The following is an 18270-nucleotide window of genomic DNA, read 5'->3' as shown; positions in this document are numbered from 1 at the left end:
ATGGTACATGATCATGCCAAAAGATGAATACCATTTGAAGATATGTAAATGGAAGGATAATAAACAATACAATTACATTCCAGCGATTTTTTTGTTGCCTCTATCTCTAAAAGTTTCCAGCAACCTGGATTTTGTTTGAATATCTGTGTTTTTTGAGTTTTACGTATGTATGTGTACTGAAATTATTGTTTACAATTTTCTCACTTATATAATTTTTAAAAATTCGAAATGTATAAATCAACATTTTATAAATTATGCATCATACATAAACACTACTATGGATTTCATTAATATACAGTTAACAATATTTTTAATTACATACATAAGCAACATTTCTTACGTACAATAAATATTTTAGATATACACAAACAATATTTTAAGTATACAATATAATTTCAGATTTCATATGTACAAAAAAGAAATTCGCTATCTGTTGCCCTCTTACAGTTTATATTACATTTAAAATTATCGTGCTAATCATAAGTGGTACTTATTGTACATGTTCTTCTGCCTCACTTGATAAAAGCTGTTACGTTCATTTTGACAGCTTTAAGCAAGCAATCCTTAACCAAAGAAAACTTGCTTCCATCTATTATATTCATCCTTTTCGTAAAAGTGAGAATTTACAGTATGCATATATTTGGAAATATTCGTGTGACCTTCTTTCCTGTAGACTCCAGCTACAGAATCTTCGTTCGTTTTGTAATACATAATACAGTTATAGGTAATACTTTCACGAATCGCGTCAGCTGCTTTCTTTGCTAATATTTTATCACTTGAATCAGCTGTATAACAGCAAATAACACTCCTTTCAGAATTCAGTGCCGTTGAAGCCTTAAGTCTGCTAAGAATTCCATTTTTTACTAACAGCTGCAAAACTAACCAACGCCAGTCTTGCTGCTCCAAATTATTATACGAAAAAAGCATCCATTTCCCGCTTTCTATATCACATTTATCAATTGTTTCTGATCCTTTGGGAAAGAAAATATATTCTCGATCTGTCACAGTGGAAGGCAATCCTGTATCACATTCGGAAGAGGACGATGATGATTCTGAAATAAAACCACACATACTTATAATAATATTCGACAGTATAAAGGAAAAGAATGATTTCTAATTATATTCGACAGTATAAAGGAAAAGAAGGAAGAAAAGAAAGGAAATAAGTTTTCGTATTTTACGAAAAAAATTTTTTTTAATTTGATTATCTCCTAGGAAACGATCAAAAACTACTAAGATAATAGGAAATTTTTAGAGTGAAATACTAATGAAATGCGAGTATTTTTTTTTTTTTTTTTTTATTTTCAAACTCAGTAAAGGTTGCACAAACTGTAGAAAGGAAAAGGTGTAATATGTCTTACACTTAACGAAAACTTTAAAAAAATATTTTATAAGGAGAAAAAAAGTTGCCGATTCCATTATAAGGTATTTCTCCAACTTTCTTAGCATGCCTTCGTGGTGTAATGGTCAGCACACTAGACGAGTATTCGAGAGGTCCGAGGCTCGAGTCCCGGTGAAGGCATTGCTCATTTTTCATGTCTTCTGCTTCAAAAAAATCCTAATAACTCTACATTGGCGCCCGAATTAAAAAGGTGGTGGATGATGATTCTTCACCACCAGGATTTGGCGATATGTCTTAGTGGTGTAATGGTCAGCATACTCGGCGCGTATTCGAGACGTCCATGGTTCGAGTCCCGACGAGGGCATTTCTCATTTTTCATGTCTCCTGCTTCGAAATAACCTAATGTCTCTACACCATAGGAATATCCTGACTTTCCAAGGGTAATAAGTCTCTTTTCATAAAACCACTGACAATAAATTTGGTCGCGTTTTGTTTTTCTCGCATTTTTTAGATATAAGAAAATGTAAATAAAAGCCAAAATGCAAAAAATACGAAGTAATATAATTTTTTAATTTAAATCTTTGTGTTTCAATAAATGCGAAAGAAACTACCGACGCAATGAAAAACAATAAATGTACCATACTACGGAACAACATGTTAAACTTAAAATAAGAATCAAGAGTTAATAAACTAATAATTAAAATTTATTGAATAATAACATATAACTAAAATAGATTTTAAATGATTTTATCAAAATTTTGATTTTTTTCATTGGCCAGAATTCATTTTAATTTTTACTTACAGTTAATACTTCTACTAAATACTGTAGTAGGTATTTTTCTATTCAAAATTGAGGTGCGTTTGCAGCAACATGCTAAGGTCACCTAGGGCTACCACGCTAGGAGTTGGGAGAGTTCACATTACTGTTTGGCGGTTAGCATATTTTAAGTTGGCGAGAAAATTAAAGAAAAAAGCATTCTGATTTGTTGTTGACTAAGCAAATCCAAGGCGAGAATTTTTTCCTCTCTCTTTGCAGGATTCTGTATATTGAAATTATAACAATTTCTAAAAACTAACTAATAATTTTATAATTGTTTCTGGCTGTAAACCAAGGAAATCCAAATAGGGAGATTTAGAGTCGAAGTCTACATTTAAAATGCTTGCTTTTAAAACTTTGAAAAGAAATGCTCCTGTTATTAAAAGGATAGAGGCCAGAAGTATATACAGTGAAACTTGCAGTTTAAATGTAAAACATACAAATCTTTAATTCTAGCAAAACAGCCTTTCTTACACTCATTTCGGCTTCATATTAGTTTAATTTAACTTGTTACTTTAAAAATTATATTTCAACGTTAAACGTTTAATGCTTTCCTAAGAAAATAAATTGTGAATGAATTTTGTTATCTATAGATAATTACGTAAGTAAAATTATTTAATCTTTAAAGTAGCGTATTTCTGGTAAAATATTTTTGATTCAGTTTAATTTATTAAGTACTGTGTTACCTATAACTTGTTTTCATAAGTTGGAATGCCAGTTAATTAGTTTAATTGCTTTGAATTTAAAGTCTCTTCTCTTTAGTTTAAACTTATAACAGTTAGAATAGAAGAGAAACACGCCAATGTGACAATCAAAATCGCAATAACAATCTTGTACTATTTAGCGTACATATATTAAAATATATGTATGTGTACGCTAAATACAAGGTTTTTATTGCGATTTTGATTATAACGGTTAATTACTTAGAGATCAAGATAATCTGTTTCTTGTTGATTTGCATTGGTTTTATTAATTTTTAAACAAGAAGTATATATTTGTAATTTTTCTATGAACAAAAATTAATGATAGTAATTAATCATCCATGTATATGCATTTGCAAATAGTTTTAAATTTGTGTTGTCCAGTGATTGGTAAACTGAAATTCTTTGGTAAATACGTAGAGGTTAGAAAGTTGTTTTGAGAATTTCGTGCCCATAAGGATACTGTTTATTCGTGTAAAAATGGTGTTATTAGATTTAATTTAATGGTGAAACAACGTGAAATTGAGGACCATTTTCCATTTATCTATTGTTAAGCATTTCTGAAAATAAATTTGATAGTACATATATATATATATATATATATATATATATATAAAATGCAAAATGTAAAATCTGAAAGCAAAATACTATCTTTAATTTTGCAATATCCCCTTTATTCTTCATTTTAGTTTGGTTACTTCGCCTTTCTAATGGTTTATAACATATCAATCTAAACTGCGTCATTTCAAAATTAATCTGAATTATAATATTCTATTTAACACGGCAATGCAGATCCCTCTTTAACAATCAAAGGATAAGATTTATGTCTGAAATAAAGCATTTTTGATATCTCCTACGTATTTTCTGAATCTGTCACTTTGCGCTTTTGCTTTGTTGCAAAAATACGTCGCTCGCTTCTCTGTATCGTCCACTGTCGGAAGATGTATTACGCTTCCTAAAACGTGGAGTGTTGATTCCATTCATTATGACGTGTACATCAGATTATGTGTCGGAAGAATTGTATTATAATTTAATAAACTTATGTTGAATCTACGGCTACATTTGTCTTCAAGTGTCATCACTCTATCTACGGAATAAATCAGCTCCAATCTATTACAGTAAGTCAACAAGGATTTTTACTTCACTTGTGGAACTTCAATGAATTGAGTCACGAGTTGAGAATAGCATTCCTTAAAGAGTAGTTTACCTATAAAATTTAAATAAATATGTTTGTTTATCTACAAGATCAAAAGTTCTAACAGCCAGTAAAATGTAGATGATCCAGCATACCATATTTGAAAGTGATTCAAAGTCCTTAGACAGATATTTCGTCTATTTCCCTTATTCCTTTAAAGAAAGTAGGGTCATCTATCATCTTCCAGTTAATCTTTTTTACACTTGCATTGTCTATAAATCACATTATTTTTCAGAGGTGCAAGAATAAAAATTATGCTACGGATATCTACACTTAGTGACACTTTACCGAAATATGATTGTGCTGTTTTCAGAAAGAAAAAAAAATGTTCAAGAAGTGACGGCGAAATGATTCAGTATTTCCTTTCAATGGTTTAGAGTTTATAGGTTGTGAGTGTTTTTGATGCTGTTTTGTAATTTACTGCTTATAATGTTGTTTTCATATGTTAAAATTATTTTGTCATCATCATGAGTAAAATATTTATTAACACTACATCAGCATTAGAAATACTTACAAGGTCGAAAACTTCACACAATCACTCACAATTATCTTCTCAAACCGGAGAGTGAACCAGTTTGTCCCTACTGTGATAGCAATCTATATGTACGTCACTTTTTAATAGAGTGTCAGAATTTTAATGGACTTAGACTAAAGCATTTTAACGAGTGTCTTTTGCCTCTTGACGGTTTAATCGGAAACGAGGGCAGTAATAATTTGCTTCAATACCTGAAAGAAACACGTTTTTATTATTTAATTGGGGGGGGCTTTTATTATAGTGTTTTTTAATGTGTTGCATCGCTTAACGTATATCATTTCCCGAGTTTTTAAAACTTATTCATCTTAGTGTTCACCATTTTATTACTTCATTTGGATTTTATAACTTTGTTTTTTTGTTGTTTTAAATTTGTGTCTGATATTAACTTTCTTGGTACAAAAGCGTAGCCAGTATAATTACCATGTTTTTGGCGTATATAACATTTCTGGTTATGCGCCATTAACTCTACTATCTCCACCACCTTCACAAGGTTACAGCCGAAAACATCGCGGCAAAAACATCGCAGACGAAAATGTCGCGGAGAAAACAACGCAAGGCGAAAACGTCGTGCTACAAAACATCGTGGGAGAAAACATCGCAAAGAGAAAACATCGCAGTTCTAAAATATCGTGGTACAAAACATCGTCGTCAAAAATAAAGCGGTTCAAAAACATCGCAGTTTAAAAACATCGTCGTTGAAAATATCGTGGTAAAAAATAAAGTATCTACAACTCATCGCATGACGATAACATCGCAGACATGCTTTTTTCAGGCATGCTTTAATAAGTGTAAATGGATATTCCCATAATGATTTGTGAGCGCAAGATGGAAAGAAGGATAATTTTTACTTTCATATTTTTTATTAATTAATACATTTTTGCTCAGAAAATAAAAAGGAAACTTAAGCATAAAAAATTAATGCAACTTATAACACTTAATTTTAAACAGACATAGTTAACTAAAAAAGGCCATTAATAAAACATTTTTATAAAGTTTTTACTGGTAATATTTCATGAAAAGTATAATCTATAAGTTACATTTAATTTTCTATGCTTAAGTTTCCTTCTTACGTTTTCAGCAAAAATTTATTAGTTAATAAAATATGTGAAAGTCAAATTTATCCTTCTTTACACCTTGCGCTCACAAATCATTATGGGAATATCCATTTACAATTATTAAAACCTGAAAAAAGCATGTCTGCGATGTTATCGTCATGCGATGATTTGTAGATACTTTATTTTTTACCACGATATTTTCGACGACGATGTTTTTAAACTGCGAAGTTTTTGAACCGCTTTATTTTCTACGACGATGTTTTGTACCACGATGTTTTAGAACTGCGATGTTTTCTCTTTGCGATGTTTTCTCCCACGATGTTTTGTAGCACGACGTTTTCACCTTGCGTTGTTTTCTCCGCGACGTTTTCGTCCACGATGTTTTTGCCGCGATGTTATCGGCGGACACCCCTTCACAAATCTTAGAAGTTTTTACTTAAGGAAAACTTTACAAGGAAAACTTTACAAGGCCTGTATTTGATCCAACAAAGGTCATACCTGTTGACAAATGCCTAATGGTTTTTCAAACAATACAAGGCCTTGCTATTTTGCATCTGTGAATACATCGAAATTGAGAAGATGAATTTATTGAAGGAAACATTTTTAACTTAGATGTCCAGTTTAGAAAATATTTCATTTGGCAATTTTATTTCGGTTACATACCATAGGTTTAAAGATATTGATTAGTATTTTCATCAAAAATTAAAATTAAGTTGTGCATTACATTTAAGTGTTAAAATTCTTATTCAATTTTTAACACAAGGACTGCCAGGGCAGTGTTATATGTTATTGTCTCTTCAAAATACAAATTTGCTACAAAGCTGGATTCCCCTTGCACGAAACTTATTTACAGCTTTCAGGTTCACCTCAACAACTAAACATTACCAGTAATAGACCGAGATTCACTGTTCCAAGGCAGAATCCTCACCCATATTTTAATTATCCATGATATAATCAGGGTCGGATTTACGTATAAGCTACACAAGCTTTGACTTAGCCCCCCCCAACAAAAAAAAATTTAAGTATGGTATAAATAGTATTAAAATATGGTATAACTGACTTATAAAGGCCCCCATATCTCAAATAGCTTATGACCTTATCAAGTCTAAATCTGGCTCTGTATATAATACTCCGAAATCATTCTTTCCTAGAACTTATTTGCCTCGAAATGCAGTTTGGAGAAATATTCATTGAGATTTCAAATTCACAATATCCAGCATTTAATTATAATTCATCGCTAGCCTATTAAAATCAAATTTCACCTAAAAAACAATAACATTTAAAGTTATATACCAAGATACGAAATATAGCTTTCCTGCTATTATTTATACAGGTATAGTCATTAGATTATTTTGAAGCAGGAGAAGTGAAAAATGTGCAATACTCTCGCCGGGAATCAAACACTAGACATCTCTCTTACGCGTCGAACATGCTTCCAATTTACACCACGAAGGCATGCGAAAAGGAGGGAGAAAATATCTATAAATAGAGAAAATGTATTACTGCTATTTTATGCTATTATTGATAATTTAATTTCTAATAATATTTTAAGTTGTAATGATAATGTTAAAATTCTCAAAGACAATTTTTTTTTTTAAGAAGAAGTCTCGCTGTCACTAAATTAACTAATTTGTTAATGCAAAATTGGAAGACTGAGTACAAATGTGGTACTTTGTGTTATAAATTCGCATTTAAATTATTTATTTTTGTTTTCGCATTATGCTTTTTTGCTTAAATTCCGACTGAAGTTTACAGTTTATGAGGTCAATCAATTTAAAAAGATTATAAATGAAGGCCAATTAAATAAATCAACAACTAAATAATCCTTTTAAAAGTAATTTCTTATATTTATGTGAAAATATTGAAAATTAAAATGACCTTTTTCAACAGAGCAAATAATTAGTGTCAAATTCATGTGTAAATGACCAGTTAAAAAAAATATTAAATCGGTGTTTGTCGGTGCTTTATAAAATGCTGAAAATTAAAGGTAAAATCGCATCTTTTCTTTTCCCAGCGCATTTAATTTGTGCCTTCAACTACAAATTTATTTTTACTTAAAGTTTATTTTTATTTTAATATTTCACTTGAAAACATTTTGCTGCAGTGTACATGTTAGGGTTAGCTCAACCCAAGTCCTTTGATCACACATGGATTTAATGTTTGCAGAGGTTCAGGATTGCTTTTTAATCTTACTTTATTTATTCGAAATTTCTTTTTTATACTTACCATTGTTGTTTATTTTAGACGAATAAATTGTTTTTATAAGCTACAATAATTATTTTCGCACTCCTTATACTGTGTCTACTGTTTTATGTGCTATTTGTATATTTCTGTATAGAATTATTCTGTTCGACATGTTTTATATTTATTTTAATCAAATGAAAAGATTTTAACGCTGTTTCTCGAATTATTTGGATCTTAACTAATTTTGGATTTATAGGAAACTGAGCACAATTATCTTCTGATTTCAGCCTCTGATGGACTGATAAAGCCACAAATCGATTTGTTGTTTGATGAAGTTTTAAATTTAGCGATTTAGTTTTTTTATTGAAGTTTTTAATTTTACAATTATTACTTCAGTAGTAGGTTTATCTATTTTCTTCTCTTGATATACTAACTCCTGACTACAATGTGCTGAAATATGCAAATTCTTTTATTTATTTGAAATTCTTTACTTGAACAAGATTTTTTTATTTTGGGTTTAGTGATTTTTTCTGTGCTATTTTTTTAAATTGAATTTACTTTATTTCTTTGCGATGTTTGTGCTTTTTTATGGATTTATATAAGCTTAGTTCATTGCATAGTGAAGGTTCATTGTCACTATTAGATGATCTGAATTTGAATTTGCGTTCGAAAGATAGAGGTGAGAGCATTGCCAAGTGAAAAAAGCAGTGTCGACGTTAATAGTTTCTATTTCTTATTTCTCCCCAAAAGTTTGAATATTTGTGTTATTTGACGCTATGGTATTAGTATGGTGAAACTTTGGTTCTTAGTTGTGATAATTATTCTCAAGAAATCATAAAATTTTTATACTATATTAGATTTATATATGGCATTGTTCTAATATAGATATTTTGACACAAAATCGGACTGAAATAACATGCTAATTTTGTTACATATTTCGGCAGGAAAAGATTATAAACTGAAAGATTACAAACTGATTTGTAACCTTACTCATACCATAACTTCTTAATAAAACTATCTTTTGTTCTGAATTTGTGATAATTTTTTATCTCTTTATACGCTACATACAATTTACGTTTCGTGATAGTCGTTCGCTTCCTTCCGGGTGCATAAAGGTTTTGGGGATAGAATGTATAACTATATATATCGCTTATCTGTAACTCTGCTGCACAGAGATTTTGCTTTTTATTTTTCATCACAGTAGGCCTAAGAACGTTTGGCAGATCGATTTAGGCCCAGGCGGTGTTGCCAAAACCATATTTTTAACCTTTTCTAAATCAGTACTAGACAGCTCCATTTTTTTTTTTTTTTTTTTTTTTTTTTTTTTTTTTTTTCTTTCTAAACTGAATTGAAGATTTGAGAATCTGTAAAACCATGATGTTAGAAATACGAAATCAACAGTACGTGATTATTCCTTAAGGAACTGTCTTTTTCACACATAATGTACCTTTTTTTCGATGTCTTCAATGTCTGGAAGCCTGAATAAAGCCAATTAGCGTTTACTTTCTCTTACACTTGCGAAAGGAAAACCAGCGATTAATCTCTTGTCTTTAAGGTTTAGAAAACGAAAATTTCCGATTTTCTTCTTAAGTGTTTAACATTTTAATATATCACCGAAAAAGGAAGTTTTTAGCTATGTGAGAATATTTCATGATATCTTTCATTGTTATATCTTATTATGATGCTTTTAAATACAAAATTTTAATTGTAGTTTTTTATTTTAAAGTATTACCTTTTTAATCTAGAAAAGAGTTGTGTAATACACACCTGATGTATCATTGTCTGTTCCTTCTTCATCTGAACAACTGTGTTCTAAACTGTCTAGAAACATAGTCATTTCTTTAAAAGAAAGAGGTTCCCGTTCTTCTGCTTTAGAGCTACCTTCCATAGCACCTGTAAATGTCTTATTCAGATTAGTAAATCTATGAATCGAATGGAAAAGTGAATTACTAATATGTTATAAAAATATATTTTTACATTTTTTAATTTAGAAGAAAACAAAAATTATTTTTGACACAATATAAGACAATTTTTCTTTGAATATATTCTTTTCTAAACAATATGTTGCACAGCCAAACATTTAATGAAGCATATTAAGATACTTCGACACTTATCTATTAACCTTTACATTAAAAGAAATATGTAAGTTAATTTAATTTACATAAAAAGCTGTAACGTGTCATATATGTGTGGCGATTTTCACTTGTAAAACCCCTATAAAATGGCAATGTCAACTAATACATGATGTCTGCCGGAAACATCGCGGACGGAAATGTCCCGTAGAAAACAACACAAGGTGAAAACGTCGTGGTACAAAACATTGTGGGGGAAAAGAAAGTAAAGAGAAAACATCGCAGTTCTAAAACATCGTCGTCGAAAATATCATGGTAAAATGTAAAGTATCTACAAATCATCGCATGACGATAACATCGCACACATGCGTTTTTCAGTGTTTAAACGGTGTAATGCATTTTCGCAGCATGATTTAGGACCGCAAGAAGGATAGATGGATATTTTTATTTTTATATTTCATACTTTTGAACGAACGAATAAATTTTTGTTGAAAATGTAAGAAGGAAAATCCAGTATTTAAAAATTGAAAATGAGTAGAAAATTAATGCAAATTATAGCACTTAATAGAATTTTAAGTTTACATAGTTCACTAACAAAGGTCATTAATAAATTAATCTTTTTTCTAAGTTTTACTAATAATTTTTCAGGAAAAATACAGTCTGAAAATGTTTAGAAAAAGGAAGATAAATAACTGCATGTAGTTAACTCTATAAAAATTGCTTAGTTAATTATCAAATTATTTTCTTTACTTTCGTTAATCTGATATTATTTTATGAAAATTATATCTTATTTTGTTTCCGCTTATTCTTAAAGTGTCGTTAACATTTCCATGTATAGCGTGACCATAACTGAATAGCCCATTCTCAGTTTCATCTTAGCACGGCATGTACTTAGACGTCTATGGCTTAATCTTGCAGGCAAGCATATGACTACTGGCAGGATCAACCAGAGAGCGTTTTTGCATTCATATAACGCTTAAGCTGCACGCAACTCGAATTCAGTGACAACACCTCGGAAATGCGCTGGGAGCGGAATTTCCTCTAAGGAGAGATAGTATACAACATCATTTAGCGTATCTGATGAATGTGGGGAGATTCATTTTTTCAAATTAAGACGAAAGAAGTGCTATTTAGGTGAAGGTTTCGTAAGGTGATTTTAGAGCGTGTTATGCTTGCTTAAAGGCCACGTTGTTACTTTCAATTACTAGCGAATTTATTCTATGGTGTTGAATGCTTCTAGCTATATATTAGGTTTGTTTCAGCCGACTTCTAGGAGTCAAAGTCTTCTTTCGCGTTAGAATTATTTATGAGCCGTTAGGCTGGGCATGACAGTCTGGATATCACTGCTTGATTTGATCGGCCAGTATATTCAATGAGTTATAATTTTATTCCTGTAAACATTGAGTTGTATTCCATCAGATTTATTCTCACAGACACCAAGAGACTTGCTCTTAACAGAATGTATGTTAATCCTATAGGATTTTGTAGTATAATTAGTTTCACAGAAAGCCATGACAATCCTTTCCATGACATTTTGCCGTAACAATGCACCATAATATCCATTTCTATACAACGACAAAAGAACTAATCCAGTTTTTTATACCATGAATGTATTCTCTCTACATATTTTTTGTTCAGCTGTGTAGTAAATAAATTGCTGTATTAACCAAGTAGCTCTATTAAGATAGTAACACATTTCATTCATTAACGAGTAAAGTTCACTATAGCTTATAAATGTTATATATTTTACTGATATTTACAAATAAAAATAAATATTTCGCCGAATTTTGAAATGTCATGAGGAACACATTTCTCTTCGGCTTGCTTCTATACAAACCGTTAGGAGGTGCTAGCATTGGAAGGTTTGCAAATCGAATCTCAGAGATGGCAGAATTAACTTTTCATATTCCTAATCCGATAGCTTAACGTATCTCTAAAGTGGCAGCAAACGTAGAAACGTAAAGGAGGATAACATCCATCACTCTTATTTTTGGCTAGGTCTCAAGCCTCTTCTCAGTTGCCCTTAAAATTAAAAAGAGTTTAAGGAATTGTCGTATTCCTTCTTGCGATTCCCTGCGTGCTCTTGTGATATAAGCGGTAATGACTAATGACATCTAACTAGCATTGAAGATTTATGATTCATATCCCAGAAAGCAATATTTGATTTCTTACGGTTTCCAACCTAAGGATCTCTATGTATCTCTGCTGTGTCTGAACTAAGAATGTGGGGTAAAGCTTGTCACCAGTTGTAGATAGAAGTGAGCAAGAACGCCAGAATTTAACTATTCGTTGAGCATGGATAGTTCCCCTGCATTCACTTTGCATTACGCACTAAATTTTTAAGAGAAAACACTCTAAAGAAACCTACTTCCATCTCTCTTCCCTCATCACCAATATTTATACAGGTTTTTCAATTTGCCCTGTATTTTAGGTGTCCCTTGCCGCCAGACACTATACGTTTACAAACATTCAAGCCTTCTTCGGGATTCAAACCCGGGCCCATCAGTACGGCAGTCAGTATCGTTAACCACTATACCAGCGACGCGGCATAGCTTGTCAACACTTGTATTTAGTCGTGTGGATTTTATGCCTCTCTCCAACTGCATTTTACTAGAGAAAGGTGTAAGAAATTATGACATTTACTTGGCGTCCTGGCGTAGAACAAATGAGAAGCCTACTTCGGTAGCAATGGAGGATTCTGTAAAACATGCAAGGATGTATTTTTAATTGCTATACCTAATGATTTTATAATATTATTACAGCGTCTATTTTTTAATTTTCAAAATTAAAGCTATTATTATTCCAGTAAACAGAAATATGCTACATACCTTTCATTTCATTTTTCCCATCTTCATCACTTGAACTCTCTTCTAAACTGTTCAAAAAATAAGTCATGTCTACAAAGGGAAGATGCTGTGTATCGTCTTTTCTTCGGGCTCCTTCCATAGCTTTTATGAAAGAAGATATTAATTTGAATTACCCAAATTTGCATTATGTTAATCATTTAAATGAGATGCAAATTGCTTAAGCTATGACTATTTAACTGAAATTGAAGCCAACATTCGAAAAATATATTTAAATAAAAAATGATATTAAATATATTTTTTCATTTTATGTTTTACTGAGTTAAGGTGTCATAAAAATGAAGATTTTATGTTATAGGATCTTTCACAGCACTTATAAAGAAGAAATTAGGTTGAATTATCAAAATATGTATTAAGTAAATATCTTGAGATTAAAAATGCATTATTTTAATTACTTACTTGAAATTAAACCTAATATTCGAAAAATATATTTAATTTAAATATGATGTTAAACGTATTTTACTTTATTTAAATGCAATAAAAGTGAAACTTTGATGTTAAAATAAAGCAACTTTCAATTTTAATTTCATTATCGTCAATTTATTCTAGAAATGCATGACATTTTTAAAAAGGCTGGATTCGAGTGGAAATTACATACAGATTCCTTGTTTATAATATACGCTGGAATTGATTCAAGCAGATTGCATTTGGTAAATTTCCACAAGTTGCCCCTCTAGCATAGTAGAATATTATATTAAAATGAGGCTTAAAGAGGTTTTAAAATACTTGACCATGCTATTAGAAAATTATACAAACACTAAATTATTATTTTCAAGTTTGTTATATGAAATTAGTTAATGAGCACATGAGGCTGATTTTACGAAATGATATTAACTGCACTATCTGATAAAATAAGTTGATTTCGTTAATATATAAAAGCATTGTTTAGAGTGTAAGCAATATAAACCAAAGATTGCTGTCTTTAAAAGTTTCAACATAATTTTACCATGAAATACTTGTAAACCCTGAATTTCTTCTATTTATACACCAGTCTGAGATAACCAGTGAAGAATTTGCATCTAAAGGCAGTCGCTACAAAAATAATACAGTTTTATGATTTGGGTTATTTAATTATGGCAAAGCACACGAGGGCTATCTTCCTAAAGGGAGGGATGCCTTCGTGGAGGACTTTCTAAGGGAAATTGGCTCATATACACGTTACACATGGAGAAAACCACGAAAACGCCCGAGCAGCCAGCCCGATCGCGGGATTCGAACCTCGGACCGAACTACCAGTGTTCAGCGTCTTTACCGTTCGGCCGCTGGTGGGCCTACAGTTTTATGACTCAACGCAATTAGAAGAGTCTAAAGCCTAAATTTAAAATTATTTTCTGTATTTGTCAGGTCTGCTGTATTGTTGACAGTGGAGTGAGTATCCGGCTGCCATACCCTAAGTCTTGGATCTCCTAGAGAAGACATAGAGTGAGTGAGACATTTGTGAGTGTACAGTGTATTCCGGGCATTGGAGTACTTAAAATACTATCATGCGAAGTTCCTTTTGAGAGGGTGAAGGGGTAGGAGGCCTTCCGAAGGGTTCTACTTCAAAAGCTGGAAGTTTCCCTGTTCTTGTTGACGTAATTTGATTGTCTCCTGTGTTGTTGTACCGTTGGCAACGTTTTGAGTTAATGATATAAATACACTCATGTCCATAAATTAAGGATAATGCAAAATCAGGCAAAGGAAGAGTTAGAAGGAAAACAAATTTGACTTATTTGTAAAGCTTATTTATTAAACAAAAGGTAAAGAGCAAAAGAAGATGCTATATGTTTGATATTATTAAAAAAAATAGCGATTTTTTCTCCCTGGAGCAAATTACAAAAAAAAACCTATTTACAAAAAACCAATATTACATGGTTGGTATGATTGTTAATACATTGTATGTCTTCCAGACGATGCAATACAGTCCGTACAACGCCTAGGCATGCTGAGTATCAAATTATCGGTCTGATCTTGGGGGATATTACACCACTCAAAAAGCAATGCTCTCCGAAGTTCCGGTAAACATGTAGGAGGAGGTTGACAAGCTGCAACTCGTCGGCCAAGCATATCCCACACGTGCTCTACTGGATTCAAGTCCGGTGAGAATACTGGCCAGTCCATACGGCTGATATCCTCCGATTGAAGGCATTCGCTTACGATGTTTGCATGGTGAGGACGGGCGTTGTCATCCATAAACACAAATTGTGCGCCAATAGCGCCCCGAAACAAACGTACATGTTGTTCCAGAATGACGTCCCGATAGATCTGGCTTGTCATGGCTCCAATTTGAACATGCAGATCAGTTCTAGAACCCAGAATAATTCCACCCCAAACGAGCACTCCTGCACCACTGTAACGGTGTCGTTCAATGATGTTTTCTTGGTGGTAACGGGTACCTCAAGCTCCCCATATAAACGTCCGGCGAGAATCAGACTGCAATCTAAACCTGGACTCGTCGGAAAACATCACACAAGCCCACTGTTGCGGTGTCTATAATGCATGCTCTCTACTCCAGGCTAACCGCAGGCGACAGTGAGTTGCAGTAAGTGGAATGCATCTGACAGGTCTACGAGCATATAGACCAATCTGCCCTAAGCGTCTGTACACGGTCTGCCTTGAAATTGTCGTACCAGTGGCTGAAGAGAGCTGAAGAGACAGGTCTGAGGCTGTGCTCCGCCTGTTTCTTTTGGCAATAACTGCAAAATACCGGTCCTCATTCGGCGTTGCAACTCTGGGACGATCTGTGCTGTAACGTCTACTCACATTACTAACATCTTGGAATCGTTGTCAAAGCCTGGAGATGACACTCTGGGCAATTCCAAGTTCGTCTGATACTTCCAGTTGGGTACGCCCACATTCCAGACGGCCGGTAATTCTACCAAGTAAAAAAATATCCAACTGCTTCCTTTGTGTCATAACTATTCGGTTATTGCACTGAAATGCTTATAAAGCGCCTGCGAACAATTTTACTTCTTTGCCTGTATTCCTTGTATATCACTCTCTTACACTCTTGTCATTGTGACGTACCATCGGTGTCATCTGGTTACTTCCTGAAATTTGCATATGATTCTTGAAGATGTGTGTAGTGATTTTACAGGTGATATATTTATTTTAGAGTTCGATTTCCGCTTCACTCCGAATTATCCTTAATTTATGAACATGAGTGTACATGAAATGGCCATGTCATTTAGTTAAGGAATGAATAAGTGGTACGTATTCAACTATTTGGAACAACACCTCAGCAGTTTCAAATCAACGGCAAGAATAGAAAGATTCAGCTTGAAAATGCTAATTTTTCTTAACAGATAAACACGATACAATTTTATAATGATTCTTTAGTAGGAAAATTTTATTAGATAATAAGTATTGCGACAGTTGAAAATGGAGATCAAAATAATTAATCAAAGAATAATGCGGAGCAGAAGTCTATATAATTAAGACACGTTGTTTTAAGCTTGCTGAAAGCAGTTCTCTTTTAAATAATTTCAAGTAAATGCTGAAAAGGGATTTAAAATTTAAGCTTTTTACGTTGCATGCAAAGATGCATCTGTATCTATCAATATATATATCAATACATATATATACACATATATATGATTAAAATTGAAAATTTTATTTAAATAATTCATAAAAAAACAATATCTTGCGCAATTGTCGCTAAGATTACATAACATTTTTTAAAAATTTAAAACAGTAAATTATTATATATATCTATGCCTGTATGTATATTATAACAGCAGTTTCAAAATGGTGACCCATGGATGCATGTAGTCCTAGAACCAATTTTACAATTTTACATTTTACATTTCTTGTAAATTAATTAGCATTATTATGATATTAATTTTCTTGACAAGAACTTGAAGAAAATTTTTAAGATTTCAATTATTTGAAGTCCCATTTTACATTACTTCATTACCATTAAAAACAAACCCGAGTAACTCTACGCAAAAGCTACAGATGGAGTTAAATCATTTACACTGTAATATAAAATTTCGTGAAAGATTTGAAAATGTAAATTTTATTAAAATATTCGGTATTTTTCGTATTTTGTAAAAGATAAGTGCCATCAGTTCCGTATTTTAGACTAATAAGACTAATCTCTTTGCTTGGAAGAGCATTTATATGCGAATAGTTTACACAGTTGAAACTAATAAGTCTAAGAGAAGAACCAGTCTCAGGTGAACATCTGTCTAGTGATGAAGTTTGCTTTTAGTAATTTTTCTCTAGAGTTACAAATGTATCAAAATTGAAACGTCATGACGAGTTGTTGATGACAGTTGTAGTAAGAAGGAAGCTCATAATTATTTATACGCAAATACATGTAGTTTTCCATTACACTTTAAAGAAAGATTTATTAAATAAAAAATAATAATAGGTTGTCATTATTTTTTCTGACGTTTTCTTCCTTTGGGAAATTTTCTTCATTTGTTAATTTTAGTTTAAATTCAAAGTAAGTCAATTTAATAAATAAAAGATCATACTGTCGTTATCTGTTCTCAAGTATTCTTTCATTGGAGAGTTTTCTAAATTTGTTAATTTTTAGTCTAAACTAAGTCATATGGTGGTTAAATCAACTTACTGTAAGCTTGAAAATTTAATATTTAGAAATTAACAGTTCTGAAAAATAAGTTACTTGCAGACACCAGCTTTTAGATTTAAGACGAAAATATATATGTAAATTGAATTTTGTCCTTTACGTCATTACTACTACTGTTTATATAAGTTTTGACAATTATTAAGTAAATAAAATTTTAAATTTAGTTAAACATTTAGTTTTGTTAAAAAAAAAAAAAAACTTTTAATTTCTTCCGAGAAAATTCAACCTGCCAGTTGCTTTCAATCCCGTGTATTTGGTTCGCATGCAGTTTGAGACTAGTGCTTTATAATATTTTGTCTGGAAAATAACAAAATACTCTAAATGTTAATTACATTAATATTAGTAAATATTTTTGTAAATCTACGTTCAAATTTTGCATGCCTTTGTCAGTTATCTAAGTGCACCTAATATCTACACATTTGTAGAAATAATTCTACATTGCTCCCCGTACTTGTATTATTTATTTTGTAGGTATGTTTATTATGAAATATGCATACATAAAAATTGTTATTGAGAATATATGAAAATATAAATTTTAGCTGTTAATGTTTATTGTATGAAATAATTTATTACTAGAATGTGAGCAAGAATGCAAAGTTTAGTCAGCATTCTCCCAAGGATAATAGCGAATAAACTAACACTACGAGTTTGGATCTCTTATTTTAAAATAAAGTAGTCAAAATTTTAAAATAAAAAAAAGTTTACTTTAATCATACTACATAAAAATAACTAAATGATCAAACATATGTTGTATTAACAATTTTAAGTAACTAAAACATGTAATGCTTACCTGTCTTTACCTGAATGATTGTTCAAAAATGCAACTTTAAATCTATATCAATTTTTGTGTGTATATATAGTAGCTAATTATGACCACGTAGACTTAATACATCATTTCCTGCGATAATAAAAACGAACTGTTTATGTGC

General features: G+C 31.5%; 1 protein-coding gene across 2 annotated transcripts; it reads right to left on the bottom strand.

Annotated features, from left to right (window-relative positions):
* Positions 1 to 293: 293 nt before the first annotated feature.
* On the bottom strand, positions 294 to 18270 carry LOC118195844 (uncharacterized). 2 transcript variants are annotated; one of them, XM_035367180.2, is made up of 4 exons: positions 18132 to 18270; positions 12730 to 12849; positions 9597 to 9722; positions 294 to 1052 (listed from the first exon to the last, which is right to left on the bottom strand). In XM_035367180.2, the coding sequence occupies exons 2-4, from the start codon at positions 12845 to 12847 to the stop codon at positions 565 to 567; spliced, it is 732 nt and encodes a 243-aa protein (XP_035223071.1). In that variant the 5' UTR covers positions 12848 to 12849; positions 18132 to 18270; the 3' UTR covers positions 294 to 564. The 2 variants fall into 2 exon arrangements, with proteins under 2 accessions (XP_035223071.1, XP_085671983.1); XM_085815857.1 differs by lacking the exon at positions 18132 to 18270 and adding an exon at positions 12270 to 12599.

The sequence above is a fragment of the Stegodyphus dumicola genome, chromosome 4 (genome assembly GCF_044657685.1).
Source record: "Stegodyphus dumicola isolate Sdum_Otavi_A_Nest chromosome 4, ASM4465768v1".
Taxonomy (NCBI): Eukaryota; Metazoa; Arthropoda; class Arachnida; order Araneae; family Eresidae; genus Stegodyphus; species Stegodyphus dumicola.
The sequence above is the reverse complement of the archived record's forward strand: the minus strand, read 5'-3'. Positions and strand labels throughout refer to the sequence as shown.

Coding starts and splice junctions, on each gene's coding strand:
- LOC118195844 (XM_035367180.2), bottom strand. CDS start 12,847: ATGGAAGGAGCCCGAAGAAAAGACGATACACAGCATCTTCCCTTTGTA. Junction 9,723..12,729: donor TGGGAAAAATGAAATGAAAG/GTATGTAGCATA, acceptor AGACATTTACAG/GTGCTATGGAAGGTAGCTCT. Junction 1,053..9,596: donor AACAGACAATGATACATCAG/GTGTGTATTACA, acceptor GTTTTATTTCAG/AATCATCATCGTCCTCTTCC.